At 38.3% G+C, this 18,961-nt stretch overlaps 1 protein-coding gene across 2 annotated transcripts in view; it reads right to left on the reverse strand.

Annotated features, from left to right (window-relative positions):
• Nucleotides 1–18,961, reverse strand: part of UNC80 (unc-80 homolog (C. elegans)) — a 230,726-nt gene that overhangs the window by 19,179 nt on the left and 192,586 nt on the right. For both annotated transcript variants that reach the window (XM_011932342.1, XM_011932341.1), the window contains exons 51-58: nt 12,218–12,418; nt 9,939–10,062; nt 8,869–8,994; nt 7,500–7,623; nt 6,566–6,772; nt 3,558–3,742; nt 2,789–2,954; nt 1,151–1,330 (exon numbers count right to left, since the gene is read on the reverse strand). In XM_011932342.1, the coding sequence (XP_011787732.1) occupies nt 1,151–1,330; nt 2,789–2,954; nt 3,558–3,742; nt 6,566–6,772; nt 7,500–7,623; nt 8,869–8,994; nt 9,939–10,062; nt 12,218–12,418 (1,313 nt within the window). The remainder of the gene's footprint in view (nt 1–1,150; nt 1,331–2,788; nt 2,955–3,557; nt 3,743–6,565; nt 6,773–7,499; nt 7,624–8,868; nt 8,995–9,938; nt 10,063–12,217; nt 12,419–18,961) is intronic.

The following is an 18,961-nucleotide window of genomic DNA, read 5'->3' on the forward strand; positions in this document are numbered from 1 at the left end:
TGGATATTTAAACTGCTGATCCTTTTCTCTTTCATGGTGTTTTCTCAGTCAAGATTTCCCTAATTACAACTTTAGCTGTGTTTTCATGAGCAGTCACCAGGGTGATTTAGACACAAATGTGTCTACAGGCCAGCCGCAGGACAACATGATTTTTCCTTTGATCAATGCTGAAGCTAAATCTGCAAATATTACTGGTAAGTACTGACAAAGCATTTATTTTTTCTCTTCTCTTACATTCCCAACTGTCGTAGCACATTAAAACACTTTCATTCATCTTAGTTAATTAAAATTCTAACCTCAACTCTCATTTCTTCTATTTAATTTAGTTCAGAGTAGAGCTTTTTGTTGTTGTTTGGTATGGAGAGCCTCTGAGTGAAGATCTAAACTTTGTTCTCATTCATATGGCATTGACAACACAACTTTGCTATAAACATTATATCAGAGTATCTTAACATACAAGTGGAAAATAATTTATGCAATTTTAAGACTCCTGAAATGACAGTAGCATTTAATGGAATCTTTCACCCTAATTTTACTTTTTATAACCTCCTGTGAAGCATATACATGTAGTATTTCTCCTCATGTCATAACACCAAATCTCTAGCACATGCCTTAGAAGCGTCTGGGCTGACCTAGTCACTGGGGACTCTCTTAACTCAAATTTGGAGTACTTCCCCTCAAGACAGCCTGCTGGTTTACATACTGGCTGGCAGAGCCAACTGGTCTTTTCTGAGTCCTAGGCATATACACGGCTCACTTTTCCTTGCCTAATGAGGCCATTTAGGTGCCGATCAACCCTCTAAGCAAGATGTCCAGGAAAAATGAGAGTAAGTGCTTTTCTTGGTTAGTTATCCACAATTTAAATGGGAGTTAGTGGAAAAAGTTGACTATACAGGTTTAAAGAAAATTGAGGAGTCACTAACGATTTACTTTTTTCCTGAATTCTTTTTAAATGACCAAAGGATATCAAGAAATGTATAGAAAAACAGGCATTAGGAGTCATGGAATCAGTCATATTTTCCCTAGAACTCCTTCTGTAAAAATGACTGGGGATCAGAAGTGGAAAAGGTCAGAGGGCAGTAATCCTTCCCACGCCCCTGCTCCTATGGCCAAGCCGTGTCTTCCACCCAGATTCTTTGGAATGACCTACTTTCCTCATCTTCCTCATCAGTCCGACTCAGGGTGTCCTGCGAAGCTTGCTGGGATGGCTCACTCTCCTGCTCCCAGACAGTGCCCGTGCCTGTGTTAGAGCGGGACATGGTGGCCAAACTCAGGCGGTAAGCAGAGGTGGAGGTGCCCACGGTACTGATGGATGTCTTGCCTTGGTAGGCTAGAGGATTCGAGAGACCAAAGGAAATGCATGGTGAGAATCTTAAATGTCTGCTTCAAAGTCCTCCCTGGTCACTTGTAATTTTTAGGAAGGGTTCGTTAAATAATGTGTCCCAGACAAATGATCTTTATAACAAAGTTGCAAATGAAAGTGGGGATTTTTTATTTTAAAGAATCAATATTGGCCACTGATATAATTAAATAGTTCCCTTGCCAGAACATAACATCTGTAACAATATTAAATGCTTTGACATTGTTGCCTTTCTTATTGGTTTTCTATTTTATTTTCCAAGGTTGGTAGGATGCAAATTAACTTTGACCTGAATTGTAACTTCCAACTTGGCAATTTTTACTAAGAAATACGTCTTATCTGACACAAACATATCAAAGTAATAAATAAGTTGTCTGATGTGAACCCCACCATCAGAATGCATAATCAAAACTGTTCTCATTCTCATTTTCTGGAAATTACAACCTATAAAATACCCCTCATTTCTATGTCAGGTTATTTTATTACAAAGTAAAATATTTGAATGATAATGTGTAAACTTCACCAGGATTATACTTGTTTTTTTTTGTTTTTACCACATTGTCTGCAAAGAACAATAAAAGCTTTCAAAAGAAAGGAAATAACCCTTCCCTCCCACAAAAAAGAAAACCTATCACATGTTACATTTTACTTGTGGATAATGACTGCCCTCTAATGGCAAATAATGATTTATTTTCCTCCCTCAGTAATCTGAGGATATAAGAAAGAAAGCAATGTAGTCTCAAAGAATACCTGTAGAATAATGTAAAATAATGTAAAGAAAGTACCTCCTAGTTAGCCAGCTCTAAGGGAATCCTTCCCCTTCCGATGTGTGAAAAGTTAAAGTTAAAGGCTTTATAAATCAATCATACCGATCTGGTTGAAAAATCCCCTTACAATAATCATTTTCTATGCGATAGTAGTAAGTTATTTACTTGTAAATTATTTACCTATTTTCTACTGTGTCTGTTTCCTCATTCTTTACAGGGACTTTCAATTATACACCTTGAAGGTATTTGTATAGCTTAAAGGAAATAATCTACCATTAAATAGAAGTTCAATAAATGAATGTCCCCCTTCTCTTTTTCAAAAAGGAAATAAAGATAATAATTTAAACCATGTTTTCTCCAATTAAATATTCAAGAAAGAGATTAACTACTAAAATGAAGATTAAAAAATATACAGAAAAGGAAGAAAACTAAATTCTTATGATATCCTTTTAATTTCTATTTCGTTACTGACAAAAGAGGAAGTCAAATCTAGTAGTGGTCAAATGGCTAACTAATTAGAAATCGTCAAATCTAGTAGTGTACCAAAATGCCTAACGTATTCATAGTTCCAAAAAGTGTGGTGACCTGGATGGAGGGATTCTTTGTAGGCTGTGAGTTCCATTAGTCAAAACAAATTCACAACACTCTCAGGCACACTCACCCGATCCACTATGAACTGCCTCTTTTAGAATTTTTAGTTCACTGTTGAACTCAGCAATGAGCGAGCTCTTACACAAAGGGCGTGGTATGAAGCGCCGCTCCAGCTGGTCGGCAATATGCTGCCGGGCAGAAAGCTCTTCATGATTCTCTGCTGGTTGGGCCAGCAGCTGAAAGGAAGGCATAACATTCTCAGGGCCTCAATTTTCCATCAGTAAAATGGGCTAATTGATGTACCCATTGTTGCGAGGAATAAATAAGGTAATGCATGTGATGTTCCTAGAATGGCACTTTACACAGGAAGTGCTTAATAATTATATTGTTTTAAATCACTACCCTAAGAAATTGGGGCATAGAAAGAACAAACATAGATGGGTAATGGGGATCTTGGAGGAAAAACATACGTTACGTATCCTATGTTTTTCATATGTTTATTTAAAATCAGATCTCAGTCATGCCACTGAAGATAGAAGATTCTCCAAACTATTCCACTGGACCAATCTTTTGGGTGGGTAGAGTGGAGGATGATTAGTAGGGAGTGGGCAAAGTTTTACAGACTCCAATAAAGCTCTTACTGTGAAGGCATTTCTAGTGTGAAATTTTATCCTCTGGAATATATTTTTGGGTGATTTTCTCATCAAGCATGGTATTAACCGGCCCTACTAACTGGCAACGGTAGGTACTATGAGCACTCCTGCCATATTCCTGCCTCAGTAGAGAGCCACACATTTATTCGAGCTTGCCACTTTCAGGAGGAGAAGCACACACCACACCTTGCACTGGATGAAAGGGCGCAAAAGCACAAAGATGGGTATTCGGGTCCGCACGATGAAGTCGAGGAAGTCCCAAAGGGCCAGGCCTCCCACCTTCCGCAGAGCCATTTCCTTCACCTGGAGGCTCAGCCAGTACCACTGGCTTCCGAGCTGCCTCTCAAAGCAGACGAGAATCACCTTCAGCGCTTCACACCGGGAAAAGAGAAAAGTGAGCCTGTGGACCTGTGCTTCAGAGGAACCCAACCTACATCCAGAGCCGTTTTTGCACCTTTAGAAATTTTCTAAATTTCTAAACTCTCTCCATGTTTCTAAAAACTTCATATGTATTCCCGAGCAAGAGTATTCTGAACATTGAAACAAAAACGTGTATGTTAAGTGTTTTGATTCTGATGAAGAGTACCTAAGTATCTTTCTTAAGTGCATCTTAAGAACTACTATTTTGGAAAATATAGAGCAATGTGGTCCACTGAATTGAAAGGTAAATATTTTATAAACATGATGTGTGGCTAATGTTTTACCTTCCAAAAGGTTTGTCATAATAACTTCATGGTAATACAGACATATCACTCACATTTTTAGCTAAAATATGGATCTTAAAAATCTTTTCCTTTTTTCTTTTAACCATAAAAATAAATATTTGTGTTACTAAAAGTAAAATAAAACCATGAAGAAGTGCACAAAGTTAAAAAAATTAAGTCCTTTTCCTTCCCAGTTCCCTTCCTGAGCCCACACTAAACTGCTCCCCACAGGTAACCAGTAAATGCGTTCAGTGTATCTTTCCAAAAATAAAAAACACCTCCTTCCTTCATCGCACACTATGTCTATTACTAAACCCTACTAGATTTATTTGTCCACATCTCTTTCCTCTCAGATTCTGGCAGCCCTTCACAATCTACATTTATTTTTATTTTTCAGGAAGCAGATTTCCCAAACCATGTCAGGACAACCCAGAGTATTGTGAAGACGTCAAAGATGATGACGGGAGCTCCCTCTGCCACTACAGCTTGTACCACGGAGTCTGCCATGGGGCAGTCAAGTGACCTGAGCCTTCTGGACCATTCTTAATGCCCATCAATCTCAGCACCTAAACAATGTGTATACTAAACACATTTTGATTCTAATTCGGAAAACACAAAAATCTTTCTTAAGGGCATTCAGTGACTAAATGCACAAAGAAATCCAATTCTCTAAAATTCTCAAGAGTCACATATGCCTTTACCATCTTTAGGATGTTTACAGGAAAGAACCATGCCATGTAACACAGAGAGAGATTGCAAGATTCTTTCTTACCCGTATTCCTCCTCAAAATCTCACTTTTCACAACAATTGCTCATCTCAATTCCTTTCCCTCAACTAAACAAACAAACAAAAAACAACACTCCTCTTTCTCTACCCTAATTCTGATGATGTTTTCACTGTTACTAAGCCTGTTGGCTCTCTGCCACTCTACTTTCCACCTAAACTTCCATCAGCCTAACACACAGCAGTGTATAAAAGGGGCTCAAGAACAGAGACTCATTCTAGCTTTGTCACTTATTAAGATATATGCCTTCAGGCAAGTTATTCAACCTTTCTGGGCCCCAGGCTCTTCACTCCTAAAATGTGAATAACACTAACTTCTTAGAGTTATTGAGAGGATGAGAGGATTCTATGTGGTAATAGTGTAAAGCACAGAAAACTGCTTGATGCACAGTAAGTGCTCGAAATAAATGTAAAAACAAACTTAAAATACAGGTTCAGTAGCCTGGTCATGTAACAAGGTAAAAAGAACTCTTCACTGAAAAGGCAGACAGCGGAGAGGATGGCAACTCATCAAGTGTCTTCTCATATCCTTCCTGTACATGGTAAACCTCTTTTCTCCGTCATCCTCTGCGCAATCCTAAACTTCATGTAGGGCTCTATGATAGAGCCTAGATTTGAATTCTACTTTTGTATGCCTTGGCCAACTGGGCATCCATATGGTTTGGTCCTAGGTACATGCATTCCTTGTGTCTTTTTCTTCTTTTTAATTTTCATTGTCAATCCCCTCATTTTCAAACACATCCCATTATAATGCAGTTCAAACATCCCCCATACTCCAAACTCCAAGGACTGATTTTCATCAGTGTGTTCGTGTTCATCTTACACTTCCCACCAATATCTGCTTTGGTGAATTGAAAAATGTCAGGCAACACTTTCTCATTTTGAAATTCCCCACCGCCAGTGCCCCTTATTCTCGGTGCTATGGCAAGAGTAGTCTTTTCCTGTTGGCCCAGTTCATTCAGGGCCAAAGGGTGGCTTTCCATTGCTGCATGGGTCAGGACCAGGTTAAAGGCAGCATGGGATAATGGGAAAGTAGGAGTCAAAGAGGTAAAGGGATTGGGAAGCCTATGGGAGCAGGACTGGATTGGCCTCACTAGAGTAATGATCAAGGTGGAGATTAAAGACATTTTAAGGGAGGAAAAATAGCTAGTAGGGGGCATAACATATTGCAAAGTCACCAAATCTTGCTGCACAGGATGTAGACTACCCAACTCCAGAACCCCATTTATATAGGTGACAGACCAATGAGCCCCACGTGTTGTGCAATGCTGTGTCTTTGTATACTAGACTGAGTTTAGATCTCATAGCAGCTACTGAATCTCACTAGTGAACTTGTACTTAATTAGCATGGAAGAATCTTTACTGCAGATGCCTTCCTTACAAACCCAGACACTCTTACATAAAACAGCTAAGTAATTTAGGCATGGCAGATGTGAAACCACGTTGTTTTTTGGCATATGTTTACTGAAGGAAATCAGACTCTTTTGCAAGGGTAATGTTTCTTGTTCAAGTGGCTTCTTTAAATACATTCTGGATTGAGGTTTCTTTAAATATATTCTGGTTTAAGGTCTCTCCAAATTCTTTCTGAGTTAAGTTGGAACTTACCTAAGTACATCTATTTATTTATCTATCTAGCTATCTACACATATGTTTTCACATATATATACATACACATGCACAAACAGAGAGATAGAGAAAGTACCAACCCAAGTATGCTGCTTGGCTGGTGGATTCAGCCAGCCCTTCCCTGCGCAAGTCTTTCCCTGCATCCCCAGGGGTGGAGCAGTGGGCTGGGGAGCTCTCTAACATGAAGTTCTTGCTCCTAGATGTGCTGATGATCCGCGGTGGCAGGAGCACATTGATGACCGTCTGCAGCAGCAGCTGTACCTCAGGCTGCTCCAGCCAGGGACTATCTGAGGGGCAGAATTTGGAAGAGGGAAGTGGAAAGAAAAACATCACAAGGTAGACTGTCCACATTAGATACAGAAAAACTCAGCTCTTTCCAAGTCCAAACTACAACACCCTAGAAATTCAGGTGTTTCCCATCAAGTACAGCTTCACCAATGGACAGAAACAGTGTTCCTGGCATCTGAGTATTTTCTCCATAGTGGGTACCCAAAACCTTGTGGTCTTAGCCAAATGTCTCGCTTACCATTTCAATCTCCTTTCTTTTTGCAAATACTCATGATGCACTGTACTTACATTTGAGATAAACTTTTTCTAAAAGAATCCCTCTACCCCTAAGAAGAAAGAGTAATGAAAATACATCGGAATTTAATGACAGTGGCAGGATTTCTGCTAAATCCAGTGTCCGTAGGTTGTACAAGTTTTTTCACCTGTCAATTCTTACTCAACGAATACCATTTTCTCAACTGAATTGAACCACTGTTCCCTGATTTTTGCTGTACTGAAATGTCTTTAAATAGGATGTATCTTCTAAGAAGTAGAGCAGAGAAACTCTGGTCCCAGGTAGCTAAACTGAAAAGAAAGAAAAACTCTTATTCCTAAGATGACCCTATTTAAATCATTCAGATTGACTTCAGTGATAGCCTTCATGGGAACAGGAAAAAGAAATAACAGCCTGACATTTAAAAAAACACAACAACAATGATAAATTTCCTTTAGTTAAATTAATCAGACCTTTGCTTCCAGATCCTACTGTGAGCACAAATGGGATGAGCAGATTTAAAAGCATCCCCTCCCTTCGCTCTTGATTGGTGAATGGGGAGATCACATGGCTTAAAGGAAAATCTTCTTTTAAAGCCTGCGCAGCAATAATAGAAAAAAAGATTAATTGACCACCACACCCATTTAGTATGTTTGTTTTTACACAGTATGATGGAGACGGTGACTCCCTGCTGGCTGCTCCTGTAAACTATGAGTTCAATTGTCATCTGCAGAGCATACAAGCTTCACCCAAAACTGATACTTTACCATTGTCTTAATATAATTGAAAGCTATATACCTAAAAAGATAGTAACGTTTTGAATATTAAATGAAAAATTAAAATACTTATGGTCAGGTACAAAAACAACTTCATGTCCCCATTAATTTTCTCTATTTTTCCACCAATAAATATTTTAACAACAAAGGAGAAGGAAGAAAATCAGAACTTCTCACTTGCTCCATTTTGGAGTTATTCCTCTGGCACCTGCCATGAAAGGCCTTCTTCAAGCCAGGAAACAATATGCAATATAGAAAGAAATATGTGATCTTTGTACACAAGTTATTAAAGTGTATCACTTTAAGGATGTCACTCTTCTGCACAGTAGCCATAGCTCTTACTTGATCTCTTTTCTATCATCTACCATTCTCTGGATGATGAGCCATCAAGCTTGGTTGTCAAACAATGGACGGGTCAGTTATCCACTTACATCAGTTGTGTACTTTCCATTGATTATAGAGCTTTCCAGTGATTTTTCATTCTCTAAAACTGGGTGACACACAGAAATACTCAGGAGACTTGGGATTCTGCAGTTCTGTTGTTTTTTTTTTTTTTTTGCCTTGGGAATGATTATTTTAATTTTAAGAAATAAATTAAGGGGGATAATTTTCTTTAAAAAAGCACACATAATATTCAACCCACAATCATTAAAGAAAATTAAGATACTCAAAGTCTAGTGATAACATCTGAAAGAATTTTATATTGCAATTCTTTCCGAAAATAATTTAAAACCAGACTGTGAATATTACTGCCTCTTTTAATTAACAATTGTGAGCTGATTATCTGTGAACCCTTATTTTGCACACATTTTAAATGACTGAAGTGGTTCCTGAAGTTGCGGCAGGACGAAATGACTCTGCTATATTTGAGATCTCAAGAAGAGTTACAGAAGCACAACTTAGGGCCAAGCTCAGGGCTGAAGCTCCAAATCTGTAAAAGTTTGGAGACGTTTACACTTTTGTTTCACAGATTTTGCCCAGCCTTTGCAGAAAAAACGAGAACACCATGATCTGGTGCCTCAACCAGCAACTTAATGAGCGTGACAAACAGGTAAGGCAGTCACACCTGTATCTGCAACGCTACAAGCCGGACAACAGCTGTGCTGAAGGGTAGAGGTGGTGAGAGATAAGGGCTGAGATGAAGAAGGGGTAATCCATCAGCAACACTGGAAGGTCCTACCACTCCCATGACCTGAAATACAAACAGAGCACATGACCAGCCTTGACTATTGCAACTTCATGCAACCGTAGTAAGGGAGTCTCAATTATGATGATAATAAAAATAATAAATTGAAGGTTGGGCATGTTACTTTCAATCATTTCTTTCTTGATGCCTTCTGAAGGCATGTAATGTCTGGAGTCAGATCGAACATTACACTGAATTCAGCCAAGGTTTTGTAGAATGTTGTTTATAGTTAACTATGTAAATAATGAGAGATGAATCAAAAAACTATTCTAATCAGGAGATTGGATACTTACTTGTGAATTCAAAGGAATGCAGTCAACATTCCTTGATGGAGCAAATACTGACAACAATGATGATGGCAACAGCTCTATTTGCACTAGGCATTCCAACTACAGATTTATTGCTCAGCTAGTGAAGCAGCAGGTCCTATTTAATGAGATGCTCTAACATGGTTTCCATACATTTTACAAAACCTTGTCAGGACCAGACTCTAGATATTACATAAACAATTAAAAAAATCTTTTTTCTTCACATAAATCCTAGACTGGCCAACTCATAGTGTCATTTTGCACCATAAAAGAAAAAAATACTCTTTGCATTTTAAGTTCCCCCATCCCAGACTACCTCAACTTCTAGCCAATTGGGCAGGCTCCGCCACCCCACTCTCCAACTGGCAGCCCTCAACTCTCAGCGCAACTTGAAGAGGTGAATTGTCAAAGTAGTGCATGGGAAGCAGCACACCAAAATCCCTTCTGTGTAGGGATGGGTTCCTGGATCTCCCCACACACCACCTTGAAATGTACCTCACTGTTTTCAGTGTCACCTGAGCCATCTGTTTTCATGGGCAGATAGGGGCACAAAGTGGTTGACCTGTAAATCTTCAATTCAGAGAAGTCAATAGCAGAGTTACATTGTGCAAAGTTTCATAAGATTGCCACTTGGCTACTCACCAGATTGACACAGACATTGATCAGTGACCTAAGGTGAGGCAGGAAGGATATGATTGGCTGCCTCTGAAGTGTCAAACAAACCCCTTCAATCAAATTGCTGGCAGGCTCCCACTCAACCTGTCGCCTGGAATACAATATAGGTGCCATTAGCGGCTTGGCTCCCTTCTGGAGAGTCTGAAACAAGTGAATGAGACAGTGATTCTGACGCCATCTAAGACAGGATGTGTCTCTGGGATGAAGTTTACCCATATTGTTCCAAAAGCACAGAGCACACTGGGAGGGGAAGAAGATACTGAAAACGTAGCAGAGGCAGGCCTGCCCCATTCGACTAAATCTATTGAAGAAAAAACAAAGATGATGAACGGGTTGCATTTTAATTTCCTTGGTTTTAGCTTCGACAGAGGGTCCTACGACTACCATTGTAGAAAACTGATCACAGGGGTAATTACTCCCAATAGAACTAATCTGACCCCAGCTACATTTCTGAAACCTGTTTATCAGACTACACATGCCCATCAGTTTTTACACCAGACTACCACTGATTTGATTTATATAGCTTAACTCCTGCCAAGAAGATCACATTAGAAGAAAATAGTTTACTTAAACAATATTCTTTCTTGGCCTCCCAAGAAATGATAGGTATTTTTTGGCTACTTTTTATGGTAGTATAAATGGTGTTACTGTATACATAACCCAATTAAATGAATACGGAATTTTCTGTAATAAAAGTAAATCCATTTCATAATTGTCCTAGTACTGAAAGATTCATCCCTATAGCCCCAAAATAAACAACTTGGGCTTTACTGATATTAACAGTATTTTCTTATATTTTCCTGGCAATATTTTCTAAGCTTATATTTCCTAGCAAAATGGGATCTGCAATGACAAATGGAAACATATCCATAAATGAGGCTATGTGACATCTCCGACACTGAAGGTAATGTGCAGATGAGGTTCAGCCAACATTTCTTGTGTTGAACTGAGATCACCTAATGAATTTAAATCTAAGCCAACTCCATATTCATAGCATATCTCCCAAGAAAATTGCCTACAACTGACCAACACTGTGTACTAATCCAGAAATCTACTTTCGGGAAGCATGATGCTCTTTATAGTGGGCTTAATTATATGAGAAATGGGTCATTTTTGGAGATGTTTAACATCTTTAGATACAAAGTATTTAAGAAAGGAATTTATTTCAACACACCCTTGTGAGACAGTTATAAATCTTTGATAAGCCATTTGCTGATAGACACAAATGTTCTATTGGGATCACTACAGAAATAGTGTTTTAAAACAGGCATTTCCATGCCATTGAAATACATAACCATGAAATAATGTATAGGCAATCATCGCCATGGTATAAAAGAATATAAAAACAAATAATCAATTATTAGAATAAAAATTTTCAATTTGCTTTAATGACTCCTGATGGCTGGATTAGTGTGGAGGAGATGATGGATTAATATCTGAAAAATTCTGATGAATTGAACATTAAGTGCTATAAATTCTTGGGAGACAGTTGCACTGATTTTTGGGTTTAGTTTAAAAGGACAGAAAATGTTCTCACTAACCCAAACTTGAAATTTCTGAGTAAGTGGGTTTACCAGTATTAACCTGTTGAACTATCTGCTCACTATCACTATAGTTTCCAAACTCGGTTCATATCTCTGACTGGTTCAAAAACATCTGCTAATATGTAGGCTACCAATGAATATTTCCCAGGTCACTGAACAAAGATCAAGTGTTAATAGTGTTCATTAGCACCACACTGAATTAGGTTAAAAAGTGAAAATTAGGTGTTTGTTTTCAATCCTGCGAATTTTTAAGCTGCTGCGTGGCGATTATTGTAAAGCTTGAAATTTCTCTAAACTGGTACCTAAATATGTTAACTAGCTACATTAAATATAGTATTTTGAACATAAAATTCATTTTCTTTTCTCATTAGTTGTTTCATTTATAACGCCTACCCTCCCTTATTTTAAAAGGGATTAAAGGATACTAATTGAAATTTTTATTTGTGTCAGATGAGGAGCGTGACAGCTAAGAAATGGATAGATTTTTCAAGATAAGCACATACACTTTTAAAGAAAATGTTATTTTTCTCAAAATGTAGGCTTTGCTACTTAGGCATTCATAGACCCTGTTAACCATGTACATATACCAAAGAAAACTTTCAAGTCTTTCATTCAACTCCAGAATGATCCACCATCTTAAAAAATGAGAAATCTTAACTTTGACATCTGTGATAGCACCAGCTAACTAGGAGGCATTCTCACCTCAAAGTAGGCATCTTATGAATTTTGTTGAACATTCTATCCAATCTTTTTAAAATGAGGATGAGGGCCGGCCTCACTGCCTCAGCTGTCCAGTCGGTAATGGGTAGCATCTCCATGATGTAGCGCCGAAGCCCACGACTCTCCATTGTCTGAGTGTCATATGGTGCCAGCTTCAGAAGGGAGTGTGCAATTTCTGCCAACCTAAAATATATACATGCGTATATATGAATATATAAAATAAGCATAGAATTACACAATGGGAAATTTTCTACACAGCATCATATTAATCACCCCTTCCAGACCACCTACTCCCTGAACTAAGAACATTCTTCCCAACATCCTCTATCCCTCTGCTCTCCCATATACCAGAACAGTGATACCTACACATCCATGTTAATAGAGAATCATAGAATGTTTCAGAGATGACATGTAAAGAACATCTGATAAGGAAACTACAATCCAGAGATTAAAGATAGGCCAAATATATTTAGGGAATGTCACTTCGGAGGATGTACATGTATATTATATATATGACATATATGCATATAAAAGAGAACCTAACTTTAATGAACAATAAAATCACTATGTCCTTGGAAATTTCATGGCTTCAGAACTCCCTCAGTACCCATAGTCAAGGTCAAAGCCACCTTATAAAAAATGCTCCTGGTTTTTGTTGCAACCCAAGGAGTTCTTCAGGCTCCATTTCCATTCCTCTCCTTTAAAGCCTCCTCCTGTCTGTTGGTCTTATACATGGATCCTTTCTCTCTGTTGAGATTCTTTATATAATAGACCCAGTTGTACTGTCTGAATGACATTGGTTTTGGTCATCTTCTTCTTAGAAATCTACTTCTTAGATTTCCCAACTCGGTTCCATACAGAAACTGCCAGAGGGAAAGTTGTGCTTCCCTCAGGGTTGGCCAAGGCTTGCAGTCACCAGACCCAAGTGTTGATGTTCTAAGTGTTAGATTTTCTGAAGGAGAATTGGCCAAATAGATCAATTGGGCAAATAAAGTTTCTAGTAAATGTAACAGTTAACGAAATAATCTTCAGAACTAGATATGGATTACCAATTTCCAAATAATAGATAATACAAATATAAAGAAGTACATAGCCTTAAAGCCAACTTAATTTAATTTTGTATGAAGGAGAAAGTATTTAAACACTTTACAGTGGCTCCTGATAAAATATATTGAGTAGATCCAGAATGTGTACAAGATAATATTAAGAGGTAATGTATACTCATTAATAAAAATATCTTACAACATGCTGTATGATTTGAGCTTGATTTTTTTCCTCAAAAAAAGCTTATATTCTAAAAAATACACCTAAGACACAGTGGCTGAAATGTTCATATTCTTTGTCAAGATACTGAAAATTCATTTGGAAACAAATTTCTTTAGGAAGGGTAATACATTAAGTTACTACCACCCAAATTTGAATCTTTGGCCTCAATCAGTACATGCTGAGTTAGTCAGGCAAAGGATTCTATGGAACTGGAATGTAGGACAGAGGATTCCTGATGGAGGAGGGGAGCAGAGAGGCATAATGTTACCTAGGAATGCATGTGTGGATGGCATCAGCAGGAGCAGCCATACCATACATGGAAATTTTTCAGGATTGTTACTAAAGAGAGGAGGAGATTTGAGATAAACGGAAAAATAACGTTTGTTTGTTTGTTTTGACAAGTTTGTACTGGAAAAGCTCTGAAAATAATCTTCCCTGAGTCATGGAATCTTAGGGTTGAAAAAGCTCATAATAGTCATAATATCCTGTAGGCAGTCAGGTTCACACTGGCACCTCTTATTTATTTTTATTTTTATTTTTTTTAAACACAGATTAAAAGGAAAATGAAAAAATATAATTTCCCAGGACTTCCAATAATCTCATAAATAAGAACTTCTGACTGGGCGTGGTGGCTCACGCCTGTAATCCTAGCACTTTGGGAGGCCGAGGCCGGTGGATCATGAGGTCAGGAGTTCAAGACCAGCCTGGCCAAGATGGTGAAACCCTGTCTCTACTAAAAATACAAAAATTAGCTGGGCGTGGTGGTGGGTGCCCATAATCCCAACTACTTGGGAGGCTGAGGAGATTGTGCCACTGCACTCTACCCTGGGTGACAGAGCAAGACTCCATCTAAAAAAAAAAAAAGAACTTCTAAGGTCTGGGCCCAGAAATCTGTATATTTTTAACTTTTATTTTGGAAAACCTCAAACATATAAAAAGGTAGAGAGATGAGTATATAGTAAGCCCCCAATATAACCATCACTCAACCTCAGTCTCCCAGGTAGCTGGGACTACAGGTGCACAGCTCCATGCCCCGCTTATTTTTATAGTTTTTGTAGAGATGAGGTTTTGCTATGTTAACCAGGCTGGTTTTGAGCTCCTGGATTCAAGCAATCTGCCTGCCTTAGCCTCCCAAAAGTGTTGGGATTACAAGTGTGAGCCACTGTACTCGGCCTACAGTGACTCTTGTTTTACTTATACCCTCAAACACTCCCCCTTTCCCCACCCTAGACCATTTTAAAGTAAATCCCAAGCATCATATCATTCACCTAGACATATTTCAGTATGTGTTTCCAAATTATGGACTCAGAAAAATTAAACACAACACAATACGACATTTAACAAATTAAAAATAATTCTTCTTTTTGAAAAATTCCAAATATCCAGTCAGTTTTCAATATTCACACACTATCTCATACTTACTTTTTTTTTTTTTAGAAATTAGGAAAAAATAAGGCCCATAAATTTCAATTTGTTGATATCTTTAAGTCTCTTTTAATATGTAGATTTCCCCCTCTTCTGTACTTTTTTGCTATCTTGACTTTTTTTTTTGAGATGGAGTCTCACTCTGTTGCTAGGCTGGAGTGCAGTGGTGCGATCTCGGCTCACTGCAACTTCTACCTCCCAGGTACAAGTGATTCTCCTGCCTCAGCCTCCTGAGTAGCTGGGACTACAGGTGCGTGCCACCACGCCCAGCTAATTTTTGTATTTTTAGTAGAGACGAAGGTTTCACTATATTGGCCAGTATGGTCTTGATCTCTTGACCTTGTGATCTGCCCACCTCGGCCTCCCAAAGTGCTGGGATTACAGGCATGAACCACCGTGCCTGGCCTTATCTTGTTATCTATTAAAGAAATTCTCTGTAGCAACACTCTGAATTTTGCTGATTGAATCTCCACAGTGTAATTTAATCTATCCTACTGCCTTTGTATTTAATTCAATTGGAAGTTAAATCCAGGGCCTATATCTGCAGACTCAGTTTTGATTTTTTGGCAAGAGTACTTAGCAGGTGGTGTGTGTGGTGTGTACTTCCGCCAGGAGGTACAGGATTCCTAGTTGTCACTCGTTTTATGATATTAGCTGTTCTTAGTCATTGCACAGATCCACTGATGCATTAGGAGTAGTACAGTGGTAATATCATATAATTCTTTATCTCACAAATTAACTATAGCATTGTAATAAAGAGAAATTGTGATTACTCCAAGAGAACAGAAGAGTGAATAACTGTTTGAAAGGATCTAGAGGGTAAGAGCTCCTCAGTTGATTTTGATAGACATCCTGGTTTACAAATCACAGCCAAGGCCATTACCTCTCTAATTATTTAGATTGTTCTACAATTGCTTTATGTTACTAGCTCCATGGATAGAAAATTCACTACTGTACAAGGCAACTTACTTCATCTTTGGAGGTTCACACTGTGAGAGGTTACTTTCATGTTAGGCCCCCAAATTCCCTTTAATTTCTTCCTACTAGGCTTAATTCTGAAAGCATAAATCCAATCTATCTTCTCCATCATGACCCTTCATTATCAAGAAATAGTTATTGTCTCCTAATTCCCACTGTCTTCTCTCCAAACTGAATGTATTCACATTGTCCTGGAATTGTGTGTGAATGTGAGTGCTTTAAATAAATCATTTTAAACGCTTATACATTCTTTTGTTTATCTCTTTCTCATGAATTTGATATACAGAAAATAATTCTTTACTTCTCAGGTTATTTGTGTGACAAATAAGAGTATATCTATATGCACTTATTTCTTTTCTCTTATTATTTTAAAGATAACATTGAGAAGTGCTTGTGAAATAATCAATCTGTCTATTTTAAGTTTCCAAAGAATACTTAGAGCTGAATTTAAGCACCATTTTATGGATTACTACCTGAATTTCTCTAATTCCTGGTCACGTGACAAAATAAATTCGTTTTGCACATAAAACAAAATTTCCCTTTCCCACAGTCTTTGCTGTACTATCACATGCATAATCAAAACACTTTCCTATGGTTCTTTCCCAGTGGGAACACAAGAGATTTTCCCGGGCGGATCACGAGGTCAGGAGATCGAGACCATCCTGGCTAACACGGTGAAACCCCGTCTCTACTAAAAACTACAAAAAACTAGCCAGGCGACGTGGGGGCGCCTGTAGTCCCAGCTACTAGGGAGGCTGAGGCAGGAGAATGGCGTGAACCCGGGAGGCGGAGCTTGCAGTGAGCTGAGATCCGGCCACAGCACTCCAGCCTGGGTGACAGAGCGAGACTCCGTCTCAAAAAAAAAAAAAAAAAGAGATTTTCCCATTGAGAGGGTGAGGGAGAGAGGAAAAGAGAAAGAAAGAAAATGAGAGAGATAGAGACCGCACATGAGAGAGAGACAGAGAGAATTTGCACATTCTGTTATCCAGCTGCTTTGGCAGCTCTGGGTTGGACAAATGAAGCAATACATTTCTGTAGGGCAGAGACTCTATCTCATCAAGAATATTTTCGTCAAGAGCCTTGTAATCAACCATACATTCTGCAAATTCAGAAGTACAGATTGCCTTAGCAATGCTTCTTAACTTGTTGGTTTGATTCGAATTATTTCGGCAAACATTTGTATTTTTTATATCATCTCATTTCTCTTTCTCTTTTTAAAAATCAACTTTTCATCCTTGGGTGACATTATCTATTCTTATAATTTAAGAACAATTTAATACTACCCTCAGTTCGCAAATTTATATATTAAGCTCTGACTTCTACATATATTCAAGGGCGCACTTAATTTATAAGAGGAGACTTAATTACATCCTTTGCTTAGTGTAAGTTCAAAGCATCTGGATCCGCCCCTACTCAGCAACACAGAATATCTCTATTTGGTCAGAGACTATGGCAGGCCTGTCTTTTTCAAAAGCTTGTTGTGAGAAATGGCATTAATAAAGGGCATTTAGTCTAAATATTTCCTGGGCAATAAAAATGTTGCCCTCCTATCGACCCAGGCCATGGAATAGCTGTGCTCTTGAATGACATTATCCTGGCTTCAGATCAATTGCTTTTGCTGAACTGCATTATGACATTGTGCCAACTTTATATACTCACAGGCATCCAGCCATGTACAACCAGCACTTTATCTACTATAGGGATGTTGTTGAGGACTCTGTTCTTACCACTCTTTCCTTTTAACAAACACCAACCAGGAGACTGTTGAAGCTCAGAAAGCAATACCCCAAAATGAAGACCTCAGAACTTAAAAGTGTTTCACTGATCTTCTCCTGCCCTCCTCTCTGTAGCCTCTCATTCTTTTCCAAGGCTAGCCATGGAAACTGGAGACCCTTTTCCTCAAAGCAGGTCATTGAAACCAGAACCCTTTTTCCTGAAGCCAGCCATAAAACTTAAAGATATTACACTAATTTTCCCCTATCTTTCTGTGTAAAAACTAGCCATACAGAAACTGTCTGACCCATCTTGTTTGACTGTAGGTCATAAGAACTCCCCCTTTCCAGAAAGGGTCTTGCACCATTCCCAGAAGGAAGGAATGCTAACCAGAAAGGCCAAGAAGAATCTAAAAACACAGGCCATGCTGGATTTCCTCACTTGGTCTAATGAGATCATACACTTTTTGTCCAACCATATTTATACAAGGCTATCCACACTTTGTTAAACAAAAATGGAGAGCTTCCCCTGTATTTTTGGATCTTCATCCTGAAGGCTCCTGTGTCAGGTAAAACTATGATCAAATACATTTTCATGCTTTTTGATTATGATCTGCCTTTTATCAGTTGATTTTCAGCAAACCTTCAGAGAGTCAAGGGGAAGATTTCCCTTGGCCCCTACAAGATTTTTCTTGTTCTTCGTATTTTAAAAAAGTATTGTTTCACCAAGCAACTGTTTTGTTTTTAACTTATTTATATTATGATTTTGTAATTAATCTTTTTTCACTCATTGCTTTGATAACTAAGAAAGTCAAATTTATGGTTCATGAATAAAATCTAATATGATCTTATATTGATTTCCTATGCTAATCTTATCATAAAGATAATTAACTCCTTGAAAATCTTTCACATTATCCTGACTCTATAATTTGGATATACTCTCCCTTCATATATTTGCTGAGTTGCCTCAAATCCTTTACATAATAATACATAAATGCCTATGCGATTATAGTACTTGCAACTTTGTATTATAGTTATTTTTTTATGTGCCTCTTGCATTGAGCCGTGATAATCTTGAAGACTAGGACCTTAGTTTACATCCCCAGTGTTTAACATAGTATTTGGACCATTCTCATTAGCATTAGTATCTATTGTGTCCAGATCAGTGCCAGGCACGGAGCTAAATCATTTCTAGTTCATTTAACCTTTAATAGGTATTGGCCTCTAGAGGGAGCTCCAGGCCTCTCTGACTCTTGCTGTCCCCTCCCTCCAAATGCCCTAAGGAAGACCGTCAGGTTATGGGACAGTCACTATCTCATAGTCTCTCTCTCTCAATCTCTCTCTC

Source organism: Colobus angolensis, unplaced genomic scaffold (assembly GCF_000951035.1).
Source record: "Colobus angolensis palliatus isolate OR3802 unplaced genomic scaffold, Cang.pa_1.0 Scaffold95, whole genome shotgun sequence".
NCBI lineage: Eukaryota > Metazoa > Chordata > Mammalia > Primates > Cercopithecidae > Colobus > Colobus angolensis.